Source organism: Dermacentor andersoni, chromosome 10 (genome assembly GCF_023375885.2).
Source record: "Dermacentor andersoni chromosome 10, qqDerAnde1_hic_scaffold, whole genome shotgun sequence".
NCBI lineage: Eukaryota > Metazoa > Arthropoda > Arachnida > Ixodida > Ixodidae > Dermacentor > Dermacentor andersoni.
Window position 1 is genome coordinate 135,444,330 of NC_092823.1, and position 15,303 is coordinate 135,459,632.

The 15,303-nt window shown below is 41.6% G+C and overlaps 2 protein-coding genes across 3 annotated transcripts in view; one reads left to right on the top strand and one right to left on the bottom strand.

The window, feature by feature from the left end:
- Positions 1 to 1,863: 1,863 nt before the first annotated feature.
- Fibp (acidic fibroblast growth factor intracellular-binding protein) lies at positions 1,864 to 14,031 on the bottom strand. The gene is made up of 9 exons (XM_050192924.3): positions 13,841 to 14,031; positions 13,377 to 13,575; positions 12,581 to 12,707; positions 9,834 to 9,934; positions 8,153 to 8,286; positions 4,292 to 4,467; positions 2,998 to 3,084; positions 2,350 to 2,447; positions 1,864 to 2,261 (listed from the first exon to the last, which is right to left on the bottom strand). The coding sequence occupies exons 1-9, from the start codon at positions 14,016 to 14,018 to the stop codon at positions 2,183 to 2,185; spliced, it is 1,179 nt and encodes a 392-aa protein (XP_050048881.2). The 5' UTR covers positions 14,019 to 14,031; the 3' UTR covers positions 1,864 to 2,182.
- A 92-nt stretch (positions 14,032 to 14,123) lies between these two features.
- LOC126545145 (uncharacterized) overlaps positions 14,124 to 15,303 on the top strand; it is an 87,022-nt gene continuing 85,842 nt past the window's right edge. For both annotated transcript variants that reach the window (XM_050192875.3, XM_050192883.3), the window contains exon 1: positions 14,124 to 14,854. In XM_050192875.3, coding sequence (XP_050048832.1) covers positions 14,489 to 14,854 — 366 coding nt within the window. In that variant the 5' untranslated portion in view covers positions 14,124 to 14,488. The remainder of the gene's footprint in view (positions 14,855 to 15,303) is intronic.

Here is a 15,303-nt window from a genome sequence, read left to right on the forward strand (position 1 = left end):
TATATATATATATATATATATATATATTGTAAAGGTGTTTATTAGCCACTAACGGTTGGTCCAGCTGTCAGCACACGGCACAGACTCCCAGAATGAGCGGCGTTCCCCTGAGAACAGCACTGGAGAGCATGACCCAGTATAGTATTCCTCTTCTTTGCTACAATATATAAATTTTTCTCCCTCCCTCCTTATCTCTCTCTCTCTCTATATATATATATATGTATATATATATATATATTCGTACATCGCGCCGCCTATTCAATCATAGCGTCCAACGACTTTATGGCTCCATTAATGCTTTTAACAAGTCCTTCTTCCCTACCGCAATTGAAGAATGGAACCTGCTGCCCGATTCACTAACTAATGAGCACGACGCGACAAGGTTTAAGGCGATGTTGTTAAATCATCTGGGTTGACATGTTCTTTTTGCTCCGATTTGTGTTCATATTAAATTTTGCCCTTTTTCCTGCATTGAGTTTTTTTTTTTTTTGTTCCCCTGTAACCATGGTGTACTCGCCCTGCTGCCCTAACCATTCGCCGACGTGTGTAGCACTTGTGGCATAAAGGCAATATTGACAAGCACCATTTTAACCATCGTGTTCTTTGCTTCTTTTTATGTCCCTGTGTTGCATTGTTATATTTTTATGACTTTGTTTTTATTACATACCTTGTATACACTCCCCCCTTATGTAATACCCCGACAGGGGCCTTTAAGGGACAATAGATGATGATGATTACATATATATATATATATATATATATATATATATACACACACACACAATTAAACCTCAATATAATGAAGTATGGGCAATTTGCTTAGTTATATCGAAATTTCTTTGTATTGAAATTCGAACTTTTGTGCAAACAAGTACAGTCGCCGATCGATTTTTCTTACAAGGAGCCGTATAAATTTCCGAATTATTGGGCAATCAAAGGAAGCAAATTTGAATTGGAAACCAATTGATTTTGATGAGTTTGGGAGTTGGCGACGAACGATACGGTTTCATGCCACATCGGCGGTATCTTCACATCGGCGGTACGAATTAAGCGAAGCCCCCACAGCTGATAGCGTCGCCCGCACTGGGACGACGCTATCATGAAAAGCGTCCGCAGCAGGGAGCGAATGCTTCGTCTGCCTCTCGCTCCAACAAGTCACCGAGACTCGAGATTATGCAACCTCCGATATTAAGCACGCGGGATGACAGCTAACATGATACCATGCTGTCTCGGCACGCCCACTCTTTGCACATGCGGCAGATTACCTCTAACGCCAGCTGCGCGGCTGCGTATGCACTCACCCGCGCCTACAGCCATGTGTAGCCACGGCCGTGACGTGCACCAGCAATCGCGAAGCACCAACTTACCCCCCCCCCCCCCAGCCTTCAAGCGCGCTTGTTCGGGTTACCGCGAGCTCGCTCCGCTCCCCCTCCTTGCTCACGCGGGAAGGCAGCACTCGTGAAGCCACTATCTTTCTGTCGCCCTCTGACACTTTCACTCGCACCTAAAGCACAAAGTGCCCGGGCCACAATAGGATATTATCGTAGTTGGACTTAATACGGAACAGGATGTGGCTCCACTTCGGCTGTCGCACAATTTGAGAGGTGCGTTTGCAAGCAGCGCTTGTAGTTCAACCATTTGACCTTCTGCATCCGCGGAAGTTTCCATTTATTTTCTCGGCATTCCTTTGCGGCTGAAGCGCAATTCATTATATTGAGGTTCTAAATACATGGTATTCTATGGGCAAGAGATACAAAAAGTAAAATACTTCGTTATACCGAAAATTTCGTTATATTAAAGTTCGTTATATCGAGGTTTAAATGTACACACAATATATATAGTTCGCACACAGTTAAGACAAGGAACAAGAGAGACAGCTTTATCAAACAGATTAAATAGTAACTTAATAAAGCTACTGATCTTCACTGCAACTGCGGTCAAAGCAATTTAAGTATGGCACAAAGCCACAAATTAGCCTGTGAGATACACATTACTGTATCAAAACTCGGAGTGCAGGAAAAGACAACAGACGATTGCTGCACTAAGTTTCAATACAGTAATGCAATACCACCTAGCCTACCTATCCAGCCTATTGACAGATTTATTGCATAGTTTATTTTCAAAGTGCTTCATTGTCTAATCTTGAATGCTGCATTGATGTGGCACACATATTCAGGAGGGTCTATGCTGAGTAGAGCTTGTAGACACATTTGGCCATTGTTTCTGCATAGCGAACCCAGACTTCATGGAGATGAAGGTCACTGCAAAGAGCAAGTGAAGCTCCTGTAGAACTAAGTTAAAGAAGCAATAAAGGGGACAAGTTGAGACAAGATTGAGATGTTTCCTTACTGTGCAAAAGTGACACTCTGTGGGCTCTTCACAAAAGCATCCATGACTAATTGCATTTCGTCCAATGTCCAGTGGGCAGTTCTACAGGGTTCTATGACCTGCAAGGCAAAAGCTTCAGAACCAACGAGCATTCACACATGGATAACATTAAGTGCATGCTATAGAAAACTAGACAAATCTAACAATAATAATTGCAGTTTACCAATAGGCAGGCTTGCTCCAAGCCTTATACCTGCAAATATGATTTCTTCAAAACACTCAATTAGTCTGCAGCAACTATTCATGTCTGAATGATAGCATGGACATGCTGCCTATATTACCAGTATACATTGGTGCACTGACACCAACAGGAAGTGTTTAAACTGGAAAGTAGCTAGGAATGGAACTAAACATTGTTGAGGAAACCATCAGCAGATGCCAGTGCCCATTAGTTGATTAACACACATGCATTTAAAAGTGAGACTACTGCCAGACATGCTGGTGCTTATGACAGTGGATTCATCGAACATGGCTGTTCACTGCATTGGGGTTTTGCCGGAAAAGCACAAGCAATCAACAAAAGACTGGTGCATTTATGTCCAGTAATTGCAGCTTTAGTAATGTGCAGAGCTCTAGTAATGAGTTTCTGCTGTAGTTGGGTACACTTACTTTCTCGACAATGTCGATGAAGAAATCTCTGAGATCTTTACTGTGGTTCAGCCCGTATGCAATGTTGACAAGCGTTCGTGTCAGTGACTGGAAAACCAATAAGGAGTTATGAAACGACAGACCGGCAATGGCTGTGAGGTACAAGAGCTTGGGTGCCTCTATAACCACACAGTAACCATAGTTTAAGGTACACTTAATAGCTAATAAATATAGCTTAATAGCTTTCATTACCACAAAAGGTGTCCCATGTAATTTCTATAATGCCTCTATATGCTGGGAAACAGCAGAGTACTTGGAGTACAGAGTACTACTAGCAGTATCGTGCACTTTATGCTTACACATTGAGGAACAAAGCCTGACATAAGTGTCGTTACAGAAGCTATACAGGTAAAATATTGTTTTCCAGCACTAGTGAACCATACTCATAGCGGATATTTCAAACTGAATTGCTTGGGCAGAACATTCACCTGTTCCCACAGGCTTTAAGATAAAGCTTCCTAAATTGGTGCCTCCTAAATACATAAGGATGCAAAAATCATTTTATTTGGCAATGAATGTGCAGAATTTGATTAGGTTTGTTGCACTTAAAAGAAAATGTTGAAATCTAGTGACTGTAGGAAGCAGATACTTTATTTAGGCTATCAATTTTTTTGTAAACAAAATTATCGGAAACTGGAAAGGAAAAAAAACGCCACTCAAGTGTCATCTTTACAACTCTAATATAGCAGTAGGAAATGATGTCACAATTTTGTACTGTATACCGCTCTGAAATTTTTCACTAATTTGTGAGTAGGATTGTTGTAAGATGCTCATAAGCATTGTAATAATTTCACGTTAGCAGTTAGCTTGTGTAGCAAATTTGCCCACTCGAGATGCTCTAACAAATGCAATATACAGAACTGCGATATGTCTTTGGTGCAAAGTGATGTATTTGTGAACTTCAAGCTTCAATTATTTTTAAACTTAAGCAATTTTAAGCAGATATTCTAAAAAGTGTGAGGTCCCAGATTAAAGTTCTGCTTGCTTTAGTCTAAGGAAATTGGCTTTCTCTCTCAAATGCAACAAATTTACTTCAAGTCAGTCTGGCGGTTGTCTCATGAGAGCATTTCTGCGTGATAAATGTATTTAAAAAGAGAAATGGGTGTTGGCCCCAAGCGAAAGGCTCTTCTTAAGCACCCTCCTACATGTATGGTCAAATTGAGGTGTGACACTTTTAAAGCATCAGCCATTTAACAAAGGACACACAAAGACACTGCATTTATTTTGTATAGAACAGGTGCTGTATGCTGCCCACCTTAAAATTGGATTCAACATCTTGCAAGGTGTGCTTGGAGATCTGACTGCGCAGTGAGAAGAGAACAGAATCCTTAAGCCTGTCTATGTGGTCCTTGTCCAGAAGCAACTTCATCTCACGGAGATGCTGAAGAAACTCACGATCCATCTCCATGCCAGATTCTTCGTACTTGCAGTCTGCAACATTTCATGCCATCAAGTGACTTAAGAGCTGGGCCCCAACCACAGTCATGTGGCTTTGCATGTGTTATGGCTTTGAGAGGTACGGCAAAACTGTGCTTGCCTTAAGAGGAAGCTTTAGCTCGGGCCCAACTCCGACGCGGCCTATTCAAACACATGTAAAAACGCAAAAACGTTTTTCTGAGATAACCCCTGGACCGATTTTCATGAAATTTGTTGCTTTTGAGAGAGAAAGTTAAATTCTAGTGACTGTTGGAAGCGGAATTTTGATTTAGGGCTTGAATTTTGTTAAAGAGATTTACAAAAATTCAGAAGTTCGAAAAAAATAGAAGCACGAAGTTTACAAACTAATAGCTCTGCATCAAGAACAGATATCGCGGTTCTGTAAACGGCATCCATTAGATCATTCAAAGCGGACAAATTTTATATGTCATTTTACATCTTACGTGAGTTTGTTACGTTGTTTACGAGGGTTCTGCAAAAGTTGTAATTACATATTAATAAATTTTTTTAGATTCATGTATAATATGTCAAAATTGTCCGTTTTAGATGTGCTATTAGGTACAATTCACAGAATTGCGATATCGCCTATTCTTGCTGAGTTACAGAGTTGTAAACTTGATAGTTTCGTTTTCTGAAAATTTGCGATTTTTGCCAATTTTTAATAAAAAATTTACGACCTAAATCGAAAATTCGAAACCAACAGTCACTAGATTTTAAGTTTTTCTTTTAAATGCAACAAACCCCGTCAAATTTGGTGTTGTGGTCGCCAAGAAAAACGAATTCTCCTTTTACATGTATTTAGATAGCAGCACCCGAGCTAAAGCTTCCTCTTAACACAAGCGTGCATCATATGGGAACCTTTGCACTCTCTAGTATGTGCCCAGCAACTTATGGTTCAGCAAAGGAAAGACCTTTTGATAATGGTGTAGATGACTCGGAATGAAGTGTGAACCAACTAGCCAAACAACGAGTAGGAAAATACTTTGAGTTGACCTTAACTTCATCAAATTTGTTGAAATTTTAATGTGATTAGCCTTCTTAGAGGACTTGATGCACTTTCCAGGGACTGGCTGTCCATCCATGTCTCTAACAATTTTCCAGCCATCTTGGGTCACTGGGTATGTGACACCCATATGTACGTATGTGAAACCTGGCAGAAACCAGGCTTAAAACCAACTGCCAGACCACACTAGTATGTGACACTAGGTATGTGCTGCTCTTCAGTGAACCTCTCTGACGCTAACTTTGGTCACTGGGTACCGAGTGCGTGCTGCTTTTCAGAGTAGCTGATCTTTGATGCCAACTTGGGCAACTATGTGCCACTTCGTATGTGCCACTCTTGCATGGCAAGAAAAAAATTTCAGGTTTTTCCGGTGCTCAGTGGAATTGAACCCACAGCAGACATAATCAGACCACTTGTCTGAATGTGTACCGACACAAGCACCGTGTGCGAATTCTGTGGCAGCACCACTGAATGACACAGCGTGTCCATAGGAAGTACGAGAGAGGAGCCCATTTGCACACATGCATCATACATGACAAGTTTCCATGGTGGAAATATGATGTGTCGCTATGTTGCTTCATTGCTGTTACAATATTGAGATGGGTTCAACCACAATTTTTTTTTGTAAGCAACAGGCATTAAATTAATAGCTTAAAGACACCCTGTATGATGCCAAGACAATGGCTATTAAACAACTAATGGAAATATTACATCGTCAGTGCTACCTTGTGACAAAAAAATAGTTTGTCCTAACTTCTTAATTTTCTAAAATGCCACAGGCACAGATTACTTTCACAGCTGTATGCAACATTGAGAAAGGCATGCCCAACGGATTTTTGCTCTGTCACTGAAATGAATAGTCGGCAATCCGGTAAATGCAACCACACAAGCTGCCTGTAGGCTCCGTGGTTGACATTACCACCTTAGAAGCTTTGCCCTATAATAACCTAAAGGCGAACTTAAAATTGGTTATATTTGAGTATCGTACATACTATTGAAGCAATCTTGGCAAAGCTGCAGGAACTGCCTTTGAATAACACCTAAGGAGACGATGCATGCACCTAGTGGTTAGCAGATATGATGCAAATTTGTCTCTGCAATTTTCTGTGTATCGTGGCACTGCCTAATCTCAGAAATCATGCTGAGGAGCTGCACCAGTTTTCGAAGTTACAAGTTCTGCATCATTTCCGGTGAGGAGTAATAGCAGCATTTTCTTTTCAGTTTGGGATCAAGAACGATTTTTTTTTCACGCTTTTCATGATGCATCCACTTGTATTTCAAACATAAAATTTTACATTGCGGATGCTTCATATCTACACTATCTGAAACCAGGCTCTTTACACGGTTCAATATTTTGTTGCAGTTAGCTTTTGAAGATGCTGCAACTTTATGTGTGTGTTTTGAAGTGTGCGTACCTTTTTAGCCCCATCTGGTGATCCTTCAGCATGTCGCACTATTGCTACTAACATGTGCTCCTTCCTATCTTACTGCCATTTGGGTATACTTATATATACATGCTACACCTTTGAATAAACATTCATTTTGTTCTACTGACTATGCTGATGCTTCCTTGGTCCGGCGTTATTGCGGGCATGCCATGGCTATGCTACAGTGGCGACGAGGATGGACATCGCCCATGCAGTGAAAGTGGACCCTGAACTTAATCCCACGCAGAACCGAGTAACCAAGGCCATCATGGCTCACCACCACCTTCCAGACTTCGAAAAAGGCAAAGATAAGTGGAAGCTGTACCTTATTAAAGTAGAAGCATGCTTTGAAGCGAATGTGATAGAAGACTCAACTAAGAAAAAAGCATTGGTGGTTGCCATGTTATATACGCATGTGATCCAAGTGCTGGCAGGGAATGTGGCTCTGCGAAAGCCAAATGCGTTGACATATGAAGAAGTCATAGAAGTTTTGAGTGAGCACTACAGTCTCAAGAGACACGAAATTGCCGAAAGCTACAAATTCTTCAGTCGTTGTCAACAGAAGGCAAGCCAATCAATGAATTCCTAGTATACATTCACCGAGTAGCTGACAATTGAAATTTTGGCAGTGCTTTAGATCACATGCTACGAGATTGCATTGTGTGTGGTATCTGGTCAGTTGCACTGCAGAAGCAGGCAGCATATATTTGTACATATAGCCTACCCCTGAAGTACACCACTTAGAAAATGAGGAAAACCTATATAATGGCATGCAACAATGTTCAAGTCTTTAGAAAAGCAATGACGCAACTCTTTGGGCATAAAGCGAAGTTCCATAAGTGATTTTATTTTGTATGTTCTGTCAAACCCACTTTAACTGTCACTTTTTTGTTGAAACACAGTGTGACTGCAGAGCAATACAGAGAGCTTTCATACACAAATTTTCTATTGAAGCACAGATTAACTGTGAAGCAAATATTTTGCTTTAGATGTGGCATCATGGCAATCAAATACGCATTGCCGTGAAGTTGCACCCTCACTTTGCACTTTTGCATCTTGGCTGCGGGTTAGACGTGTGAAATATGGTGCATGTTCAATCAAACAAATGAATTTCATTAGCAGCTCAAAAGTGACAAAAAGAAAAAGACATGATTGGTTGGGTTTCTCCAGCTCCACAAGTGGATCATGTGATCATCGCAGAAGTTGAGGACAATGACGACAACAACAATAGCAAAAGAAACATGATTACTTGGGTTTCTGCAGCTCCATGAGTGGATCATGTGATCAGCACAGAAGATGAAGTCCTCTAGACGTAGGTAACCAAGCTTCTTCTTGCCAGTTTCAAATCGGTTGTGAGTTACGTACACAATAGCTGCATACTTTCTGTTAAAAGAGGTGCCAAGTAAACAGCAAGATGTTATCAATAAAATAAATATTTGCTACATGCGAAATGTCTGGCACACATACATAAACTTGGGCACTGCATGCACCGAGATACACATGTACAACAGCATGCTACAGAAGAAAATAAGTTTATGCGAGTCTGGGCCGGCATAACATAAAACTATTCCAATCTATTTTTATACCAAATCCACCATTAGCTCTCTGCTATAGGTCAGAATAGTTCGGGTACAGCCCATATGGGAGGGCGCCATGCACATACGGGCAAAGCCTGGGCCATTTTGTCCTATCAGAGGAGGCTAATGGCCGATTTGGAACAAAAACAGATTGGAATAGTTTTACGTTACACCGGCCCTTGTTTATGTCCATGCTTAGCGACTTAACTTTCTTTTTGTTGTCATTGTTTGTCTGCATAACTCGATGCTTGAAGCAAGATGAAGAAAAATATTCTGATGGTGTTGGAATAGTTATTTAATAGATAATATAGTTGGACCTGGTTACATAATGAAGTTATTTCCAGAATGAAAATACCTTTGTTATATCCAAAATTTGTTATAAGCATATATTCATTACACATTAATATAGACGTGATCAACTTCGCCATATCAAGGGTCGACTCTATATATTGCACATTTACCAATAACAAAAAATAAACAGTCTTGCATAGTTTTTTTCTTGTGTCATGTATGTTTGTTAAACATTTAGCATTGTCAGTAATCAGCAATTTGACTATTATTCTACTAATTTGATTATTGATTTTTACATGCTACATAAAAACGTTTTCCAAGCCTGAAACAAGCCTGCAAAAAAATGCTGTGCGACTACTTGCACGGTACTTTCCCATGTTTTGCGGGCTTTCTTTAATGCTGTGAAAAAATTTATGTAGCACATATTCAGGATGAGGAATTTCTAATGATGGCTTACAATATCTTTATTGACAATTCTGATCTGATTATAATATCTGAGAAGTTAATTAATTAATAACTAATTATGTAATTAGGCAAAATACGAAAAATAGTCTGACTTGCTCCAATCGACGGCAAACAACATTACCCCCCTTCTGTCCAGCTATGTGGCACTTGCACATGTTTAAATTTTAGCACAAGTTACATGGGACACTGGGTGTATTCAGACATGCACCACACGCCGACTTTGTGGTGGTGCTGCTAGGTGGCGCAAGGTGTCTGGAAGGAAGAGCACAGCTGCGCGTGCACGCACGCACACACACACCTCATACATGGCACATTTCGGCGGTGGCTATACAGCATGCCACTACATTGCTTCAATGCTAATTGCATTATCGTCGACATTTATAGTGAGATAGGCTCTGCCAGAATTTTCTTTTAGTTAGAAATGGTGACATGTCAACATGTCTGTTAGATGACTACACATGTATAGAAATCAGGCTCTCTTCTCACTTGGGCGTTCCACGTAGAAGCTCGGCGCATCACTGAGGCGCTCAACAAGAACACGCAAGGGACTTGTATGTTGTACGTTCCGAGGAAGGGTTTCAATATGTAAGCAATCACCTTGCCAGTTCTTCGGGAAGCAGAAAATGGATCTGTATGTTCTTGGTCAAAGGCCCTGGTAGCTCTTCAACTAATTTATAGACTCGCTTGATGTTGTCAAACTGGAACAATAAGTACAGAGAACAACAATAAGAAGTGTGTTCAGTATTTTGGTAATTCTTTATGAACAACATATTATACCTAGCCTTATGCTACATCACATCAGGAAATTTTTATCTGTGTCACGATTTCAAAATAATTTCAATGATGCCAACTACGGCATTTCAAAACAACTTCATTATAAATTCAGAATGTCTTATAAGTGTTTCCCAACGTTCATATTTGCTAAGTGTGATCATTTTATGAGCAAGAAGCATGTAGTATGATCATCATCATCAGCCTATTTTATGTCCACTGCAGGACAAAGGCCTCTCCCTGCAATCTCTAATTACCCCTGCCCTGCGCCAAACAATTCCAACTAGCACCTGCAAATTTCATTGCCCCACCTTGTATTCTGCTGTCCTCGACTGCGCTCTCCTTCTCTTGACACCATTCTGTAACCCTAATGGTCCACCGGTTATCTAACCTACGCATTAACATGGCCTGCCCAGCTCCATTTTTTTCTCTTAATATCAATTAGATTATTGGCTATGCCCGTTTGCTCTCTGATCCACACCACTCTCTTCCGGTCTCTTAACGTTACGCCTGACAATCTTCGTTCCATCGCCCTTTGCACAATCCTTAACTTATTCTTGAGCATCTTTGTCAGTCTCCAAGTTTCTGCCCCATATGTTAACACCAGTAGAATGCACTGATCGTACACATTTCCTTTTAATGATAATGGTAAGCTTCCAGTCAGGATCTGACAATGTCTGCCGTATGCACTCCAACCCATCTTTATTGTTTTGTAAATTTCCTTCTCATGATCAGGGTCCTCTGTGAGTAATTGACCTTGGTAAACATACTCCTTGACAGACTGTAGAGGCTGACTGGCGATACTTAACTCTTGTTCCTTTGCCCGCCTATTGATCATTATCTTTGTCTTCTGCATATTAATCTTCAACCCCACTCTTATATTCTCTCTGTTAAGGTCCTCAATCATTTGTTGTAACCCGTCCCCAGTGTTGCTGAACAGGACAATGCCATCTGCAAACCGAAGGTTGCTGAGATATTCACCGTTGATCCTTACTCCCAAGCCTTCTCAGTTTAATAGCTTGAATACTCCTTCCAGGCATGCAGTGAACAGCATTGGAGAGATTGAGTCTCCTTGTCTGACCCCTCTTTTACTTTTCTTGTGGAGAATTAATTGTTTTTCTTTTTTTTTAGACTTTAGAAGCTCTATACTGCATATTCTAATACATGCAGGTACGTGTAGTATAGAGTTTCTAAAACTTATAAAAAGAAAGATGTGCCAGTACTCCTCTAATCACAGGCTTCAATAGCGCTGGAGTTCTCTTCTTTAGTGATGAAAAGCAGCAACAGCTGCAACATGTTGCAGCTAGCTGATGCACCAAATTGTAACATGAAAAAATAGTGGTCATGACTATAGAGGCTCTAGTTCTTGCCCACCACAATTCCTTTCAAAAGCTACAACAACATGGATGTGGCAATGTAGTTAAAAACCCTTTCCACAATTTGGTTCTTGTTCCTATTGTAACAAAATATAATATGACTGTTGGCAGATAATGATATGTAACAGTGTACGCCTATCACTAGCTTGAACAAGATTCCACATTGGAGTCCATGCCTATGGTCCCCATTCATCCCGAGGACATGCTGCGAATATTTTTAAATTTAGAAGCTACACAGGTATAATGGATGGGGGATGAATGCCTGAGACTATCCAATAGCAAGGTGCATATATTTTCCAATAAAGGGGTTTTCTTTTTTCTTTTTTTTTCAATGATTGCGATTTGTCTGCAGTATAGCGTTCGTTAATAGCTTGTCTCGTGGTTCTTTTGCTGCACCCTGTGTTGCGCTTTTTAAAGCTGTTGTTTACATTTTGTCAGTGTTTGTATGGGAATGCGAAAGAGACTGCTTCATGTACCTCTTTAAAAAAGCTAGCCTTTTTGTTTGGTTTGAGCAAAATGAATACTGTATTTTCCATTGTATAAGTTGCACCTTTGTATAATATGTAACCGCTCCTTTTTGCAACATTCTAAGAAAATACTGGTATATAAAATGCACTTGTGTATAAGACGCACATATTTTAGCACGGCTGCTATGGTAGCTGCACTTCCTACACGGCGAGCCCTTGGAGCTGGCATCTGTCGCCAGGCCGCTACACTGTTAAAACAAGAGTCATTTTTTTCTTTCAAAATGCTGCCGTGCACAGTTTTTTGCACTTCTAAAGAAATACTTGTATATTCGTCGCACCACCACGCTTGGTTTTATGCATATATAAGACGCACCATTTAAAACTCTAGGGGAAAAAAATTCGTCTTATACATAGAAAAACACGGTACTCTTGCTGTGTGAAAAAATGAAAAATATCATTTTATTTTCTAGCACTACAAGTTACAATGTCACTGCAGCTACCAAAAATGGTGCAGTACAATGTAGGTGGAGTATAATCCAAAAGGACAGAAAGATGAGCAAGCTGGGGTGGATTCACAGCTGGCTTGGGTAGTATGACAACACAACAAAGACGATGTAGGACAGCACATTTTCCGTCAATAAATTCTATTTATCCTCATGCTGTTCTATCAAAACTAGCTATGCGCTGCTGCATCCATTCACACCAAGAAGGCGAATACAACATTACAGACCTGACGCCTGCAGCTTTTTATGTCAACGCCAGTCTTCTCACTGACTTCATCCAGGTCCTTACGGTTTCGTGAAGACAGTTTCTTTCCTAGGAACTCTCTCACAACATTTTGGTCGAAGTCATAATACCTGAAATGTAACTCTACATCAATGACACCCCGACATTATGCAAGTTGGATGCACAAAGAAATGCGCTGAGACAAATTTCAATCGAATACATGTGGAAATATGCTACAGTACTCTGGAAACTTCACCACTGTATTCAAGAACATATGGAAACTAACTATAAGACACATTATAAATAGGGGAAGCAAGAAACAAACATATACTGGCTTAGCCTAGATAATCGTTTAATTACGACTATGGAAACTATATATATATATATATATATATATATATATATATATATATATATATATATATGTATATATATATATCATCGCACGCGTAATGCAAAAGACGTGGAATCGTTCCCCACCTGCCGCATGTTGTTTCTTCATCTACTTTCATTTCCATTAATTTATCATTTCTTTATTTCAGTTATTAAGGACAAGTAATTTCCCCTGTGCTGTCCTTGGTGTCTTTTTTGTTGGCTTCTTATGATGTGTGTGTGTGTATGTGTCGCTGAATGCTTATTTATATGTATAGTTGAATGTGAATCCTGTCCTAGCTCACAATCTAGAAGCATTTGCACGACTCTTTATCTTTTCGTTAAGAAGCGACAAGCCCACTCTATGCTCCAGCAGAATCCCTGCTCGAAGAAGTTCTGATACATCGCGCGCTTCTGGCAAACATTACCTGGCAATGAGCATTCGCTGAGTCTGCGGCGCTAGCTGGAACGTCCATTGCTCGGCGAGGTGAACAGGACTGTGTAGGAGTCTTTCAAGCATTTGGAGTGTCCGGTAGTGATCTAAGACATCGCTCTTTAGCAAGTCCAGAGGTATATCAGATTCCTTCATGCGTTCATTATGGTGCAGTGTGACAGCCGCATCTTGCGCTGAAACCACAGTGCATTCGGTCATACGTCACGTAAAAGGTGTTTTCCTTTTTGCTCCTTTAACTAGAGAGAGAGAGAGAGAGAGGCACTTTTTTGTCGACGTACAAACTTGTAACGCTACTGACGTACAATTTCTCGGCGAACGTATCTTCCGCGCACAATTAATGCGGATAGTACACGAATATCAATTCAAAGATGCCCGACAATGCTACAAATGGCAGGCTACGAGTAGCAGAAATGTTGATCAACGCAAGTGCAATATCACCTGAGTAGCCTTGGAGCCATAGTTGAAATACTTCTGGGTCAATCAACGTGTTGTTCCCCACAAAGACGTCAACCTCAGCCAACATGTATGAGCCGTGATGTAGACGGACAACGGATGCAAGCAAGTCCACACGACACCGCAGCGACTGCACTTCGACGAAAGCGAAACCAAAATGCATTGTTGTTGTTGCCGTGGTTACAGCTTTCTGCCGCGTAGCCCGCCGAATCTGGCGCGCTGGATATCACCGTTGCGACAAAAACCAAACTGATGTTTTGCTCCTGCTTTGTGAATTGCTTGGCTAACGCATATTTTTCCGGGTACTTTAATGCAGTTCGTCTACACGGAGCCTACAGGCTGTTCGTTGTACCGCAAAGCGTTGATTTTCGCGCGAGGTTCACACTAAAGCAACCACTCCTCACATGCCGAAAACACTGAATCGTTGATATCGACGCCATTGTTGATGTGCGTGGTGCGTGGATTTCTCTCGGTTTGTTGCGCTTCGAAAAGAAGGAGTTAAGTGTGCACTGCGCCTGATACAGTAATTCCCTATGTAACCCGGATCCGAGCTCACGCTGGACTGGACGCGGTCCTTGCGGACCCTGTCACGGAACTGTCTGAAAGGAAAAGAACAGAGGGCCCTGGTAGACCATGTCTGGGCGCCCGTTCCGTGGCGGCCGGCGAGGCAGCGGATTCTTTCCACGGGCCCCGTACCGCGGTCGGGGCCGGGGCTTTAGGGGAGGGGGATCGTACGAGGGACGTGGTCGGGGTCGAGGTAGAGGCAGCTACGGGTACAACAAACGCTACGACGATGATCGAGACCGGGATCGAGACAGGTACAGCCGGGATCGCTATTACTCGAGGTCGCGCTCCCGGTCTCGATCGCGTTCTCGGTCGCGGTCTCGCTCGAGATCTTACTCCAGGTCGCGGTCCCGCTCCCGCTCTCGCTCTAAGACACCGCCAACGCAGAGAGAGTCCAGGGCACGAAAGGTCCCCACCAAGAAGGAACTGCAGGAAGTGAGTAGTCCGCTCATTTTTGGCTTCCGCTGCCATTAGTTTGTTGTCACGCTTTTCCGTCACCAAGAGCTACATTTGCGTTTGATTGATTGCTCACTCTTTGGAAATGTCACATAGTTTAATTTTGTGCATCGGTCGCAACAGTCGTGTTGTATAGTGCACAGCGCTCGACACAAGCACGGATCACTGGTGTCTGTTGTCGAAGCAATCGCTTTTTGCATGTAGTCTGCAATGAAGAGCGTTAGTTTCACTGGTTTAGGCGCACCTCTTCTATGTGCTGCGTGTGCGGGTGAAGTACTTTGCGATACCGTCCGCTTCGTTGCTGCTTGGCACAATGAACATTTGGACACAAGCACTCCAAGCGGGTTGTACGTGACTAACCATAAAAAAAGATTGATTTAAATGCCGCTGCACAATAATTAAACCTGTAAATGTTTCCTGAAAGTATA